General features: G+C 34.4%; 1 protein-coding gene across 1 annotated transcript in view; it reads right to left on the bottom strand.

Annotated features, from left to right (window-relative positions):
• The window catches only part of LOC106457203 (reelin-like), a 134478-nt gene that overhangs the window by 83051 nt on the left and 33558 nt on the right, over nt 1-17869 (bottom strand). Inside the window, 10 exon segments of the mRNA XM_022383037.1 lie at nt 195-409; nt 7146-7310; nt 7609-7756; nt 8640-8848; nt 9271-9457; nt 12553-12690; nt 13265-13434; nt 13690-13825; nt 14432-14671; nt 15950-16111. Of these exon segments, the coding sequence (XP_022238745.1) occupies nt 195-409; nt 7146-7310; nt 7609-7756; nt 8640-8848; nt 9271-9457; nt 12553-12690; nt 13265-13434; nt 13690-13825; nt 14432-14671; nt 15950-16111 (1770 nt within the window).

Genomic DNA, 17869 nt, shown 5'->3' with positions numbered 1-17869 from the left:
TATCATCTTTGTCACTATGGTAGGTCGTCACTAGCATTCCTGGCACTATAAAAATATAAATTTATCAGTTTGATAAATATTTAATGAAACAGCAATTAATATATGAACTCTTGTATGCAACAAACATCTAGATGAAGTACAATTTCTACTATTATAATACCTATTATTTTATACTTATCATCATTCAGACTTACTTGGTGCTCATCTTGTGAGATACAGGAACAACTACACGAGTCCAGTGACCATGAAGACCACTGTAGTAGACACTAGCATCATGAAGCTGACCACTACAGCCAATATCAGGAAAGCAAGAATCCTGAGCAAGGTTCCAAGTGACTCCAGAGTCATGGGAATATTGTAATTGAACAGAACCACCCCATCTAAATTCTTTCAAACATCCAACACTTATCTAATAATGAAAATATAGTGCTCACAATAGCTGACAAAGACTTAAGTTAAATTCATAGTAAAAAACATGATTATAATGTTCCCAAATAATAATCCTCCCTAGTAAAATATTTCTTTAATAAGAAAATTTACATTGTGCCCTTATACCATAGGTATACATGAGCTTCAGCATAAAAGTAATAAAGCTGAACTTTGAGTCAAAAATTTCAATATTTTTGTTAAAAAAAGACAGCATTATTCATTCAAACATTAATAAATATACACAGATGTAATATATAAGTAAATACACAAATATTTTAGTGAATAAAATTTAAAATATAATAATAAAAAAGACACACACTATAAAACCAAAGATAAACAATATATATGTATCAAAAGAACACAAAAAAAATCTCAAAATTTTTTGAAGTGTGTTCTCTTCTTCTCCAGACAATCCAAGAACATTAAACATTTACAAAACTTAACATTTTCCTGAACTGAAAATGTATTTCCAATAATACTGACCTTCTCTGATACTATAGCTATTGCTTGATCTCCAGGGATTCCAATCTTTACCCATCTAAGCACTGAAAATGCTTGCTCCAGTCTTTTATACCCCACTCAAATGCCCTTGGCAAATTCCAATTTGCAAATTTCTACACCAATTTAAATGCACCCTCTATCTAGGTACTGTATATAAGCACCTGATTCAGATAATGTAATCACTTTCTCAAGACATAAACCAGCTTTTTAGTGGGGAGGTAGGGCGGGAAAATGTCAGTGGAGGTAAGTATTATTGGAAATACATTTTCAGTTTAGGAAAATGTTAACTTCCAAAACATACTTACCTCCACTGACACTATAGCTAGAATCCCACATTGAAAAGGTGGAGGGGCCAGTGCAGACATGAACCATACAGAAAGCGTCTGTATAGAACAGAAGTGTACCAAGATAAAGATGGTACAAGAGTGGGGGAACCACACTACATCCAGCACAGGTATGCTCTTTACCTGGAACTCAGTTCCTATATCAAAGGGAGAACAGAATATGAGTAATTGTCAGTATAGGCCAGTCCCAACCAGATAGCTGAGGTTCCACAATGCAGGATTAGAATTAAGGGGTTGTGGTACCTATATCCCACAGTAGTGGCTAGGGCTATTGGACTGCAATGTTATATATACTTTTGATTGGATCCCAACCTGTAGCCATAGAGTGATGTATTTTGCAACACCGAAATCACAACGAGAAAGTAAGCAATACCGTAGTGGACAAATTTTCTTCTCTACCTGAAAAAGTCCAAAAGGCAACACCCCAGGCTCGGAATGACGAGATCATGTATGCCGTACTCAACCAAAGGAACAGAACTCATTCGGTTTGAAATTATGAACATTAATCTTCACTCTGCAACCAAGTGTACAAGGAGTATTCTGCTTGCCCCTGAAATTATGGAGAGAACGTGGAACTTGTGCTCAACCAAGGACCTAGGATGGGACCACTTTTCATTCAGAATTATTAGGAGATAGTGAACCTTCTTCAATGAACAATATAAGAAACCGACATTGAACAAAGAGAAGGGCCATGCACTCATCAGCTGGATAGCTTGTGCCAAATCTGAACTGGAAATACAAGTAGGCTCCCGTGGAGGCTGGTGCCACTTGTACTGACATCTAAGAAAAAACATCCAGGGTCCCGAGTAGGAGGGCCTCCAACTTTGCCCTCTTCTCCAAGAGTGGAGGAACACACTTGAACACACTGGAGGAAAACCCTCTGTCCGCCACCCCAGCAACTGGAAACTGGAGTGGTAAGGACTCCCATGCTCCACCAGTAGAGTCGGGGTGGGTGGGAGGGAATATGCATTATGGAGTCCTCTGGAAACTTGGCAACAGGTGAATCAAGTTCCCTACATTTTCAAAAGCAAACCAACCACGATTTATTCAATCTGAAGATCAGCAGGGTCCCCTTTAGCTTTACTCATGATAGTCCATGAGTGGCAGTCCATAATAATAAGGTAATACCACCCGGTAGGCACCTAGATGGTTTTATGGAACACCCCATTTCAACAGAGCCTGTTGCAACCTGTAGTAATTATAGTGAAAGTGGTTGCTAGTGTGGGATTGAAAAGAAAAAGCATACTTGCCTGGGCAACACTTACCACAAAAAAAAACATATATGATTGATGAAAATACTCACTTCTGGTGAAAATCTAACAGATGTGGTCCAAATAACTACATGGGTTAGTCAAAAACCCTCAGAAGACGAAACTACCAGATCATGTAAGTAATGAGATAGGAAAGTATTAGGAGTAATCCACATACCAGACTGCACAATGTCTTCCAGAGGGCAATTCAACTGAGCGGCTGGTGAGATATGACATGCAAAAGATTCCTCTCCTGTAATGATAATTCATTATAGGCCATGTGAATCAATAATATGAAGCCACCTCATTAGAGTAATGAGAAATAAGTAACATGAAAAAGAAGGATTCCAATGAATAAACAATCTATTCCTACTACCTTGAAATGAGGATGGCCCTAACAGGACATAACAGTCAGGATTGAAGCAGTCATAAGGGTGAGAAATGGCTGGCAAATGGATTGGTGAGAAGAATTTTTCCCCTTCCCTAGCTTGACATCAGAGTCTTGGACAGAAAGGACCTATTAGGGTAAAGCAGGACAAATGTGGAATGATAAAGAGTCCAAAGCATAGGAATTGCAAACAACTCCAACCGACAACATCCACAAGCCAATAAGAACAAAAAATACAATTTAAAAGAAAGGTGGAATAAAGAACACGAAGCTAAGGGCTCAAAGAGAGAATGAGGCAATGCATGTAAAACAACTGTAAAATCCCAGTTTTGTAATTGAAAAGGTCATTTGGGTCGAAGAATATGAAGGGTTTTGAGTAGAACTGATAGTACTGAGGATTCAAAAAAACATTCCGATATTTGGAATACCAAAAAATAGTGGATAAGGATGCCTTATATAAAGCCACTGTAAGTGAAGCAAAATCACTCTCAAATACCTAAGTCATAAAATGGGTTATGGTGGATACTTTAGGATGAAGAGGATTGAAATTCCTTTTAAGACTCCACTGACGATAAGTATTCCATTTCCGTTGATAAACAGCTGTGGTTGGCCTATGGAGAGATTTAGTCAAATACAGAGAAACCATAGAAGTTAAACCCTCATGCTGGACAAAGGACCGCATAACTTCCAAGTATGAAAAATGAGTTTCCGAACACGTGGATGGAGAATGTCTGATCGAGGTTGTCTCAGAGACAATGTAAGAGGTAGAGGAGGACATACCTGCAGATACCGAAAAAGTGGAAACCATGTTTGAACTGACCAATATGGTGCAACCAAGATAACTCGATAGGAAGTGGAGCAAACCATAATCAGAAACCAGGGCAAAAGCTGAATCAGGGGGAAAAGCATACAGATGTAAATCTGTCCAGTCCTGACTGTACGCATCTACTACCAATGCTTGAGGATGAGGTATCAGAGACCAAAACTCCTGGAACATGAAATGCTAAAAGACTGATACGATGGGAATGAGCCCAGTAGAGAAGATCCAAGGTACAAAAACAAGGTCTCAAGAATGTTTGCCTCATTGACAAGAAATCTGAGATACCACTGTGGAATTGTTGGAATGCATCATGACAATTTTTCCTTTCCAGAGAAACAGACCTTGAACCATTGCCTGGTGTACTGCAAGGAGTTCAAAAACATTGATATGGAGGGTAGACTTGACTTCCGTCCAAATACCCTGGAACTCCTGACCTTGAAGATAAGTTCCCCATCCCTGAAGAGATGCATCTGTAAATAGATGGATCTCAGGACGAGGTGGTGGAATGAGTACCCCAATAGTAGTGTTGTTCCGATCCAACCACCATTCGCAATCGACAATGTTGCTCCTGAGTAATGAGACAGGATGATCCAAAGGATCCAAAAGCATGATTCATTGATCATGTAGTGATCACTGAAGGGACCTCATATGAGTTTGTCCCAAAGGAATGAGAAGCTTAAGGGATGCTCACATCACAAATTGAGATAGAACCATCTGTGCAGTAGGAGAAGGAGACATAAGTAAAAGCCTGGTGGCTTTTTCCATGGTTTGAAGCCTGATAGGGGTTGGTTGAGCACGACTTAAGAGTATTGAAAAACACACCCAGATGGACGAAATATTGCATTGGTGACAAAATAGATTTCTCCAGTCTGTTAAGGAAACCTGCTTTTGTGGCTTCTGAAAGGAGAATCTGAAAGTCTTGTTCTGCTAATTGATGGGATGGTGCCAGAAGAATCCAGTCATCCACATAATGAAGTGTGTACAAGTCCAAGAATTGTAGATGACGAGAAAAAGCTCGAACAACTCAGCAGAAGACATAAGGTGCTGATGCAAAACCAAAAGTAGAGCCCTGAACTACAGAACCTAGCCCTTTGCATAAATCTGAGAAACCTTTGGAAAGATTCCACTATGAGAATATGGAGATAAGCATCGGTAACATCGAACTTGGTCATCCAGAGCCCTGGCACAAAGTGCCATCTTAGGTTGAGAAAGGATTCCTCGAGGAGGATCTAAAATTAGATCAATGATTTGATGCCAATCTCCTGTCTTCTTGAGTACAACAAATAAATGCAAATAAAATCCTGGAAGAACTGGATCAACTCTCTACTCCTGCCCTTTTGACTAATAACTCTCTTACAGCCTGGGAACGAAGTTCCACTCGTCGTGAACATGTTGGAGGTTAAAGGAAACAGGTTGTGCAGATAAAGGTGGAGGTGATGTAGGAATGACCAACCCTGAATTCAGAGCATGGAATACCCATGGATCCCTGGTGAAAAAACTCCAGATGTCCAGAAAGTAATGTAAACGTCGTCTCCACTGCTCCCCTGCCCACAGGACAGATATCGACACTGTTGTTGATGGTCTATCTGAGGCAAAAAATCCTTGAGAATATGGACAGACTCTATTATGCAAACCAACAGACCTGGGAAACAAAGGAGGGGGTCAGAAAAACTAAGATCCAACACTCCCAAATTAGTGCCAGAAAGGCGAAAAGTCAACAATGATAAAGAATAATGTAAACAGGCTGAATCAAATTTTGATTCTAATGTCTCTGGAACTCAAGCAAACAAAATGGAAAGGAGAAAAAGAGATTCCCTTAACTCCCTGAAGGCAGAAGACGACAAATAAACACTTTTAAACAAAGAATCTCTACCCAATAAATCCCAAACAACAAACTAGAGAAAGAATGAAGAAGACAATCTGCCTGAGGTAGACATCAGCAAAATCCCTCAAGCTTTCAACAAAAGTTAGATTGAAAATAAATACCTCAGGACAGTCGTGAGAGTAAGATGAATCCGAGAAAACTGTAATCTGTTTAAAGTGATCACAGGTTCCAATCGAGACCCCCACTGATCCAAAATGGGGTCCATTCGTTGAGAATCTAAATATACCTCCTCCTGGTGGTGATAAGCCAAAGCATACTGTTCCAATAAATGTGGGGGACAAGGCATAGCTATCCCGTCTCATAACTGAGTAGCAAATCTCACAGCATGAACAGCAATATCAGGATGAAGAGGAAAAATCAAGTAGTCTCTTGCTGTCCTCTCTGCCAACAAGGAAGGAGTAGAGTCAAATGCAATAGGAGAGACCCCCAAAACCTCACATACCTGAGTAACCCAATGAAGAAAAGGGGCTGGAGGTAGGTGATTAAAATGATCCTCTGTTGAGGCTGACCTAGTAAAAGAAGAAGCTGGAAAAAGCGAGTCTAAATTCTCCACAGCTGGTCCAAGTCATTTGAAAAAGTTGCCTAAGAACCCCCGGGAGAGATATCCTCAGTCCGCATATATATGTGTGTCCATCTCTCAACGGATCATATCACGGACAGCCTCAACTGAGAGTGACCCCTCCCCTAGCCATTGAAAAACCCAGATAACAGATGTGGAAGAGGATAGGTCTGAATGACCATCGTAACAGAAACATTAACTTGGGAATTCATACTCGTCGATTTTTTAAGTAACTTATAAATATACGAAGATATAACCATAGTAATGCAAAAAATGATTACATTATCTGAATGAGGTGCTTATATACAGTACCTAGATAGAGGGTGCATTGAAGTTGGTGTAGAAATATGCAAATTGGAATTTACCAAGAGCATTCGAGTGGGGTATAAAAGACTGGAGCAAGCATTTTCAATGCTTAGATGGGCAAAAAGTGGAAACCCTGGAGATCGAGAAATAGCTATAGTATCAGCGAAGGTAAGTATCTTTTGGAACCAAAATACTACAGACTAAAAATAAACAAAAGTAAAAATACCATAATTATGTCAAAAATTTAAACTTAATTTTACTTCTAAACTTTTACTGAAATCTCCAAAAATTAGAACAAACATAAAAAAAAAACTGTTCCTATTGACACGTGAAAATTATTCCAACTACCTAATATACAAGTGTAGAGGATGACATTTTGAAAGTCTTCCATCTTCAGTCTTCAGATTTTCATCTTTCAGTCATTAGACCTGAAGACGAGAAACTTTTGAAACGTCGTCCTCTACACTTGTGTTTTTTTACAACAGGCTGTTGCTGTTCATTCCAGTTTACTCATCATGAATACTCTGCCTAAAAAATGTATCAAAGAATATATAAAATACTTTAAACAGCTTACTGGTCAACTAGAGACTACATTTAATAAATATTTTCTGATTTATTAAAACTTTCCTTTAAATCTGATACTTGCAGAACAAGGTAACATACTTTAAATTGTATAACATCAGATTGTAGAAGATTTAAGGGTCGGCTGACAGCAAAGCGGTGGTTTTCTTTTCCATGAAAAACCAAAACATTGTTTGTGGAGTTACAAAATGGTTTTTCAGAATACTCAGTTAATGCTGACCATTGGCCTTCACTTTTAGAAGAAACCTGAAATTTCCAAAATTAGTATCATTAGAATCATAAGCTTAGATATATTAAATTTTTTATACTAAAACCTTCTACAAATGAATGAGGTATATATTTAAATTTTAGTTATTGAAAATATGTTTCAGAAGCAATACTTCTTGAATTAATATAGATGTTTTATCTATCATTCAAAGACAAAAATTCACTATTTTCAAAATCCTAATAACATGACAAAAAACATTATAGAAAAATAATAATAACACAAAGTACAAAGTAATGTACTTTTATTTCCTAACCATCAAAAACTGATTTGACCTACATTGACCTCATATTTGACCTTGTCATTGTTCAAATACAGATCATCCAATGCCCACTGATCTTGACCAACACCAGAGTGTTGGGGTTGCCACCATCGTAGTCTTGTGCTGCGTGTCTTTGCCTTCAGTGGGAGAGAAATGTGCTCCATTCTAATTTAAAATGATATAATAAAGTTGTTTAGCATGTATAACTCACAAAAGAAAAGATAACAGATTTTGAGAGAAGTGTCAACGACTTTAACAAGCACTTAATTACTATTTCATATTAATATAACACTAAGCACTAAATTAATACCTTTAAATATGTGATATTTTGAACATGAATGCACTTTATGTGACACATGAGTTAAATGGCCAGGTCAAAGATCTCAATGTTAGGAGTAGCTGTCCCTAATTTAGAACTAATAATTAGAGGAAGGGCAATCAGTCAAAAGCACCCCTTACCCATGTGGATATTCTTAACTGAATAGGGAGATTGATTGTCAGTTTTATAACATGGCCTCAGCTGAAAGTGCAAAATATGTTCAAAAACTAATGACTATTGAATTAATATATATATATCTATCATCTTTTTTCTTTCTGTAGTACTTAAGTGTGTGTTATGTTATAGCAAAGCCATCTCAGGCTATCCGCTGTGTCCACTAAATGGAATCAAACCCCTGACTATAGTGTTGCAAATCAGAAGACTTACTACTGTCCTACTGGGGAAGTAACACTTAAGAGATTAATAAGTGATGTTGCTTATACAAATATACGATGCCCTATAATCTGAGCATTTTCAAAAAGTGGACCTTTCAAAAGGACTTGGGTTACAGGGTATCGAAGTTGTGTGTTAAACTGATTTCTTGAAACCTACATGTTTTCCTAATCTTATGTTGCTTATAGACATTTTTATGCAAGTACTTTTGTATTCTAAGATAATGCATATAACAATACATGCAATTTATGTAATATTGGGGAATAAAATTACATAAAATTAAACATTCTGAAATTCGTTTAACTGAGAAGAACATTTAATAAAAAAACAAAATACTTTGCAGATCTATAGTTTTCAGAGTAAAGTTCTCGTAGGATATCCCAGCTTATTCCTGCATCATTTGAAAACTGAAGAAGGACGCTCTCATTTCTGCCAGTAGCATTGTTACAAAAGATAGGATCACCTCCACCAATTCGAATAAAAAATTGGACAAAGTTCATGTCTTCTGTATCCATGTCAGCAGTTATCAATTGGCGTACCCCATCCTAAAGAAACAAAGTCCAGTTTCAGACAAGTAACTTTACAAAATTTCAAACAAAAAGTATTAGTATTCTTTTCTTCAATCTTTATTTGAAAAACTAAAATACAAACAAATGAAAAATTATAAAAAAGCTGCAAATATGTTATATTTCAATTAAACCAGCGTTGAGAGGGAAAATAAAATCCTTGATGTTACTTCACAAGAAAATCTATTTTAGTATTTATACTAACTGATGAATTAAGTTATTATGCATATTAGACAAACTTGGATACTGTTTTTCGTGTCAATTTCTATTTTAAAGATCATATTAAAGAGAAATATATATAAGTTCTTACTTTTAATTATTTTCTATGTTATATATCTGCCATAACTTGAAAGTAGATTCAAGTTACAAAGTTCTTTGTGGTTTATCAAATAAATACCTACTTGATAAAAATACAGAGATGAACCAGAAGTGATAATGCCACAGCCTTTGTCACCCCAAGATATGGTTCCACCACTTATTTCAAAGCCTTCTCCCTCTAATTTTTCGACAGATTCAAAGTCTTTCTTTTGAACAGCTTTTAGCTTTTCTTTGGGTAAGCAGTTTGTCCCATAAAAACCCTTGTCACATCTGAGCAATAAAAACACAGTTTTTCCAAGTAAATAAGTCTTTCATAGAATAATAATAATACAAAATAACACATTTTAAGGATAGTCGCATAGTAATAAATTTAGAATACATCTGAGAGTTAATTCTTTTCTAAAAAATTGAAACACTGTCTCATAAAATATCTTTTCTTTATATAAGATATTTTTTACTTCCTCATAAAAAATCTGTTTTGTGAAACTGAGCTTCTTCTTAAGATAAGGATAACAAGTTTACCTTAGTTAGATACATTATAAACATAATATATAACTTCAAAGTCCAGGTTTACAGTACATTAAATAATATACAGCTGTTAAAAAGGGTTAACCTTGAAATAGCATATATTATTGGCACCCTGCCTAAACAACACATGAATTTCATTCCTCATAATTGGTGTCAGCACATTCTCTGGATGATAACAAGAATTAATCTTTGATTACTCTGCATTTTACAAAATTTAAAATTTTCCAGAATATTAGAAACCTGAAGCAACTATGAAACCCAGCAAAAAACTTTCTTTCGACTCATTAAACCATATTAGGAAGTTCTTATCACCTCATCAATGGTAGCAAATCACCCATTTCTTTTTTGCAGCCATTCAGATAAATTCAAGCCTCATCTAAATTGCAATAAATTTCCATCTTTTATATGTAAGGTATTTTCTTCACATCACTCACCAGTTTTTCTTTCTTTCACTAATGGACATAAGTAGCAGCTTGTGCATTTACTCCCTTTCAAAGATAAGATCTTTTTGAATTATTCTGTGCACAGTTGATTGGGATATATGCAACTTGTTATCAATCACTTTCTGGATGAATGGGGGTTTCCTCATCAACTAGTCTGTGAACTTTTGCATGAAGTTAAAATTTGTGAATTTCTCCAACTGCTATGAATCATGTTACCAACTACTTAGCTAAATTATATGTGAATAACTGTGCTGAAGTGTCAGTCAATGGATAAACTTCAGCTCACCTGGAGAGGTAACTGATAATGAACAGTGCACACCAATAACCCTTATCAGTTTCTCAGAAAGAACCAGCTAAAACCATCATTATTATCTACAATGGATAGATTACAATTCTCTACCTGAGTTTGCCTGGCATGACTGACTTTGCCCCTGAAAAGCACACACACACCATACAATGTTTACACTACCTCTAGACAATCTGTCATGATTGCAGCCATAAGAACTGCTTTTACAGTTTAAACAAGTGCACAAAATGCCCTGGTGCTTTCAGTCCTTCCATTATGTAAAGTATGAAGAATCTCTTGTCTCACAGACCTCAGAACAACTAATTGCATCAGGCTCCACATTCACTTGGGTTATAGCAGCAAAATAGTTCACCACCTTGCACTCTCAACTGCTATGCAAATGCCAGGTTATAGACATCTGTACTGTATTCACTGATCTGTGAAAGCTGTATATCACCTTAATCTACAGCAAGATGTGCCCAAACAAGAACTGGTTCCTTCAATTGCTCCTCCAAAACTTCCAGGTTATCACTTGTGGTGTTTATTCCTTAATGTATGGTTTAATATCACTGCAGAAACAATGATTCTGGTTGCTACACTGTATCATGAATCAGGACATTCCACAAACAGACTCTCACTCTTTGAAGAGACAACCTGTCTCCATTACTCTACTGCTGGTCTGGATGATGTTGTACAACAAACTTATACTTTTACAGTTTTGTAATCTAACATGCAGTCATACCTTACAGGTTTTTTAAAGTTCATATGCTGCTTCAGTAACACATATGCTCCATCCTAACAGTGACTTTCCTACCATACGGTAATGGTGATAATACTCAACAAATACTAAAATTGCAAACAGTTCCTTCCCTGTCTTGCAATAGTGCCATTCTGATGTCATCAATATATGACTTGCATAAACAACGATATATTTCACATCTTTCTGCACTTGCAACAAAATCAATCTACTCCCACTGAAACTGGCAACTGAATCCAGGATGAATGAACAATCTTGTTTAGGATAATGCCAACACTGGAGCCTCAATCAAAGCAACTTTTAGTGACTGAAATGTTACATCATAGTCCGCAAACCGTATAAATTGTTAATTAGTTTTAGTCAGACACAAAGCTTAAAAATGTATATTTCTTTTAAGTCATAGGAATAGCAATTCTCAACGTCAGTGGACACTCCATCTTTGTCTATAACATGACCAAGAAACTACATGACAATGTATACACACACACTCTTTCAGCTTCAGATTCAAAAATGCTTTCCTTGCCTGATGAAACATTATTCTCTGGTTGTCAACAACAGTTTGAAAAGTAAAACACCAGAATATGATCTTCACAAATGAGACTTCTCCCACCCCCTTGTAAGCCTCACAGTGTAACTCCATTCAGCCCCTCAAAAATGGCTCATACAGTCCATCTTGAGTGCCAAAAACACTCACTTCTGTTCTCATTGTCTAATTCTACCTCACAGTAGCAGAACACCAGATCTAGTATATTGAACTAGCAGTTCATCTAAAGCATCAATACTTTTGTGTATATATGGTAGTGTGGATATGTATTGCCTACACCTGCCTAAGGACCACAAAAAAATTGGTACCTCTTCCTTCCTTCTTTACTATAACTACTGGAGAAGACCAAGCACTTTCTGGTGGTTGTATTACTTCTTTAATCATCCATTGTATTTTTGCATATGATGACACACTAAATTACAAAAGCTAGACTATATATCTAGTTGACAAATAATTTCATTCATCACAACTGAAGTGTTGTACTTTGAACACCAAAAAGGAGCATTAGGGAAAAAACACCACCATTTTTAGTTGATGAAAACTAGAGCGACTGAAAGAAAAAATGCTTAGAAGGAATTAATCTTATATACAGAAGTCAGATATCATAAGAATCTCCTGCTTATTTATTATCGAAAACTAAAGCTATCAGACAGAGAATAAAATATATTGTAAACAGAGTTACCAGAGTTTAAAACATTAGTTGCTGAATCACTCAAAAATATACACATCCCTTTGTACTAATTAATCACATGTTAACAAACATCTTGTAAATTCATGTCACATCTATCATAATTGTCCGATACTCACTGACAGACTCCCTGCATACATCTTCCATGTCCACTACACATATCTGGGCATTGAGGACCTATATATAAGTTATCTACTGCCCAGGAATCTTGACCATCAAATTCTGACTGACGTAACTGAAATCTTGTTGCACTGGACCTAAATTGAACATTAACAAATTAATTTAATGTTTCAGGATCAAAATAAATGGAAGCACTTTCAAATATATAATTTTAAGTTTACAATTTCTAAAAAAAGCTTTAAAAAAATTTTCTAAAAAATTATGTATAACAGTAGTAAAATTAAATAATTAAAAGTACACTTTAGGTATAGAACACAAAAAGTACGAGTAAACTTTTAAGATAATCAAACATTATGTTTTGATCATTTTCAAAATTTAGGTGGAATTTACTATTTCCATGTGTATATACATCAATATTACATAATGTTTTTGTTTTTGAACAACCTTCACATTCTTTTCTCAAACCAATTTATTGCTATGTACTTAAAATATTTCAATGCACATCTTTGAAGAAACAGCTTTCCTGAAAAAAAAGAATTTCTTTTTGGATAAAATTTACATATTTGAATGAGATATAAATTTCAAAAACAATAATGATATAAAACATACAGTCAGCAAGTCTTTATAGTAATAAATAGCTTCTATGTTCTATGTTTATCTATAGTTAATATAAGGATTGTGTATTTGCTTCAAGCTTAAATATTCACTTGCCAGGTTAAAGAAGGAAGGCTGATTGTTACACGTTTCCATTTTTTATACTCAGAAGCATCATAAACAGTCCCTTGAGTGTAAATGCCATTACATCTACCAGTGGAAGGAAGACAGGGCTTGTACACAGGGTGCCATGTCATTCCATGATCGGTGGAATATTCCAAATAAACCTAGAAAACAGGTTTTAAACTATTAAAAATCTGAGCTACATTTAGCTTATAATGTTTAGTTCTCTGATTAATTCAAGTCAATTATAATAAAAGGATATAAAGTGTGATTTATTTTTAAATCCAAAAAATCAAGATGTTTCATACAGTGAGTATTGTAAGCAGATGTAAAATACAAATTTCATAAAATTAAAATGTAGTTTCAAATATTTTTCAGTAAAGACTGCCACTTTATAATGTCTTAGAGCACTCTTATACCTTGTTATCTTTTCCAAGGCTATAAGCCTCTCCACATCCTAACACCAAGTCAAATTGAAGCATATAGGCGGGGCCAATGTGCAGAGACTTTGTTTCCAAAGTACGAGTAGAACCAAATGGTACTTCTGCAGTAAAACTAGGTTAACAAAAAATTAACATATTTCAATTAATATTTAAAGACTACACTTATGTCTAACTTCTTGATTGTCCAATGAAACTGTAATCCTAATACATGTGACCATAACCTAATTTTTTCTATGTAACATTACACACATTTGTTAGAATCTTTCATTACTACTGTTATGAATTTCTTAAAATTGGTAACTATGTTCATAATATAATGTTGTATGGCTTTAAAAATATGTATCTACCATATAAAGTGACATGTAATAATGAAATAAAATATAAATTCTTTAAATATCACATTTTATCACAGTTCTTTGAATGTTTTTTAAATAATGATTAAACTGCAAACAATTAATTAATTCAAAAATCTCATTTTAATAACTTATTAAAACAACTTAAGTAATTTTATTGGCATCAGAAAATAGTCAGTGGTCAAGACTATTTTGAGTTAATCAACTATGCTGAAAAAATTAAAAACTGCAGGATAAACATAAATAATTCACAGAGTAGCTGTTTTCCAGCAAAACTTAAAACAACAAAGGTTAAATAGTATGAATCAAATCATGAGGTGTTCTCATTAATACAAATACAAGACCATTTTTTCTTTAAAAATTACCTAAGTGCATCTCCATCTGGTCTGCAATAGCGATCAATGTTTCCATAGTTGTAGCGAATTGAGTCATTGATAGCCTGGAAGTCACTGAAGTTGAGACTAATTATGTTAGCCATCTGAGTTGACACTGAGAGATCATCAACAGCCCACATATCCTGCAATTCTCCCGAGTGGTAAGGTTGCCATAGTCGGAATTGGCAATTTTGATGTAGAGCTTTATCTGGCAGAGGAATGGACAGGTGTCTGATAAAATAAAAATAATAAACATATACATGATATACATATTTTCCTTTCCACATGTGGGTATGTATTTTGTATATATAGCAAATAAAGTAAGATAATAAAATAAAGAGACACAAGCTCTAGATTCAGTGTTTATTTCAATAAAGGTAGTGCTTTCACAAGATTAGTTTCTCCTTAACTGACAATGAACCAATTTTTTAACCTTTGTTTTAACACAGGTGTGAATGTTTGTTAGTTACCTGTGTGAAGACAACTAAAAAATTGGTTCATTGTTGGCTGAAGAGCAATTCTAATGTTGCAAAAGCACTTATATTATTGAAATAAACATTTAATCTTCAGCTCATGCCCCTTTATTATATTACTTAAACAAATAAACGAATTTAAAAATTTTTATATCTAATAGTAAATAAAGTATATACCAGGCGAGTCAAAAATCCTGATTTTCATTACTGTTGTGAAGTAGGTGTATAATATAGAAAATCTCCCTACATAGGATAGTTAAGCATATTGAGGACAATTTTTTTTACCTGAAATTATGTCTGAATATAAAGGTCAAATGAAAGTCAATCAAATGTTATCTCTGAAACTATCAGTATGGGGTAAAACCTGTGAATACAATGTTGTAGTACACAACAACACTGCTCCAGAAACAGTTTTCTTTATGGGTTTCACATAATTTTTTAAATCAAAAACATCTTGCTTTAATATAGAGTGAGTCATAAAATTATGCAAATGTATGCACAAGAATGATTTTGATTTGACCTTTATATTATAACAAATGCTTAAACAATGTATGTGAGCAAATTTTCCACATCCCACACCTACTTCACAAGATTCAGGACTTTTGACTCGCCCTGTACTTATATATATATATATATATATATATATATAAAGCCCTAAGATTTTAGAGCATAAAGTACCTACTATTTACAAAATATTATTTATTCTCAAGCTACAACTAAATTTTTGCCCCAGATTTTATTTAAAAAATGTTAAGTACTTTTGACATACATTTTTTACATAGCTAATTAATATTAACTTCTAATCAAGGCATACTATCCATATAGACCTGAACCAAAAGTCAACCCAGTAACAAATACCGTCAATTTCAACTAAATGGCCCCTGCTTAACAAAGCATCAGCTATTGACACTGATATGAAACACCACAGTTCTGAGCCTCTATGGATGGTCAGAATTAATTCATTTAAGAGATAATTACTTAATCTATATCTAGTATTTTAACCATTTACAAATGCCAGATAACTAGGACCACTAACTTAGGCTCCTGGAACTTTGTATGCTTCAATGTTTTTAGTAGATGCCAAGAAAGGGCACCATCACATGAATAGTGTACATAGACAGCTTCAGATGGGTGATTAGGACTGGGACAGGCACTTGTGTGAGACTGACTTCCAACTCTGATGGTAAACTGAATAAACCTAAAAATAAAAGTGTAAAAACAAATTTTACCAGAAATTATGTTGATGTTTATTTTATACTTTGACTGTTATACTGTTGAACACACTGAAGGTAAAATCTTTTCTAACTGAAAAGATTTTAAACAAGCAGAAAACAGAACTCAGCATAACTATCATCAATTCATAATTAATTAACTTTAATAAACAATGTATGAGCAGTATTTTATGTATGAGTATCTAACTGACACTTCATCCTTCTTCAATGTAACATCTTTAATAAATTAAATTATGGAATTAACTCTTAAAAGACTATATATTTATATTTTTATTCAGCATCAATTTTAATTATTTCCATACAGTGCAATTCATTTAACTTTTTAAATTTGAACACCTTATTCAAATAATAAATTGAGAAACCAGCTTATATATGAAGATGAGGCAAAAATCTATTGTTATAAGTTTTACTTTCAGAAATGTATCTGTTTTGTATTTGGGAGAATAATGTTTATAAATACCCTTTCAACCTTTAGTACTGTTGCGTCAGCAAGATCACGTGACTAGTATCACGCCACCTCCTTCTAGAAATATCCTGTTCCTTCGAGAATTGTCGGGAGACTACTAGATTGGGGGTAGTCTGGTATATATAAGATGGTCTCAACGTGACGGAACAAGTTGTGAGTAATTGAACTGCAGTCAGAGAGTGTGTAATTGAACTGAGTATTGTTGAAGTCGAGCACGTGAGACATTTGTTGAGAATTATAGTGCAACTGTTGAAATTAAGTGTATCGCAGAGTTATATTCAGAAATAATAAACCAGTTTTATTTAAGAAAGGACTCGTATCGGTAAAGTTTCTTCGGTAAGAGTTTTAACGGAAAATTAACTAACGAACAGAAACGTAACAGTACTATCTTTTAAAAATTTCTTCAGTATTTATATTATATTAGTTCTAAATGGAAACCTATAAGGATATTGTCCACAAAATCAGACTTTTATTTAAAATATGTAATGTTAGTTTGCTCTCACTTTTACCTAAAACATCCAGAACCGATAAACCGTACAACTTGTTGTGTAGCCTTTAACACAAATAGTTTATTGAATATGCATCAAATGAGTTTAAAGATACATCCACGGCTAAAATCACTTGAAGTCTTTAAAAAATTTAATGTATGACTAAAGTTTCTGACATAATGAAACTGCATATGTACGTTATGAAACAAAGGAACATTTTGTATACAAACATTGTGAAATTACTTCATTTTCAGCCTTGCTGTAATTGAACTTAACAATGAAAGAACTCTCATCAATCCCTTGTTTATTGCTTATAAGTCATGAAGAACAGTCCACAGATAAGATAAGTTAATTAGATAAGAAAAATTGTCCAAAGATAAAATAAACTAATCCTGGAATGACTTTTCAGAAAATGGTTAGCAATATTCTTCAAACTTGCAATCATTTACAGTAGTCTAAGGTAAAAAGAGATTAGTAAATTGAAAGTGTGATGAAACTTAACAAAAAATCGCTTCTAACTCATAATAATTCAATTCTAATGGGTCCAAAACATATTTTGTATGAAAAGTGCAATATAATGGAATACACACAACATTTTGTTTAATGTAGAAAATCTCAGTAGTGCATTTTTCAGAAAACGAATTTTATCTGCAAAATATATACCTTCTATACGGTTATTTGTCAAAAGTAGCATATGTAAGTAAGATGATATTTTGAAATAAAGCTATTAGTCATGTTTTTTTTTGTTTGTTTCAGAATTTCGTGCAAAG

This window comes from Limulus polyphemus, unplaced genomic scaffold, assembly GCF_000517525.1.
Source record: "Limulus polyphemus unplaced genomic scaffold, Limulus_polyphemus-2.1.2 Scaffold302, whole genome shotgun sequence".
Taxonomy (NCBI): Eukaryota; Metazoa; Arthropoda; class Merostomata; order Xiphosura; family Limulidae; genus Limulus; species Limulus polyphemus.
Note: the sequence above shows the minus strand (reverse complement) of the source record. Positions and strands in the feature narration are given on the sequence as shown.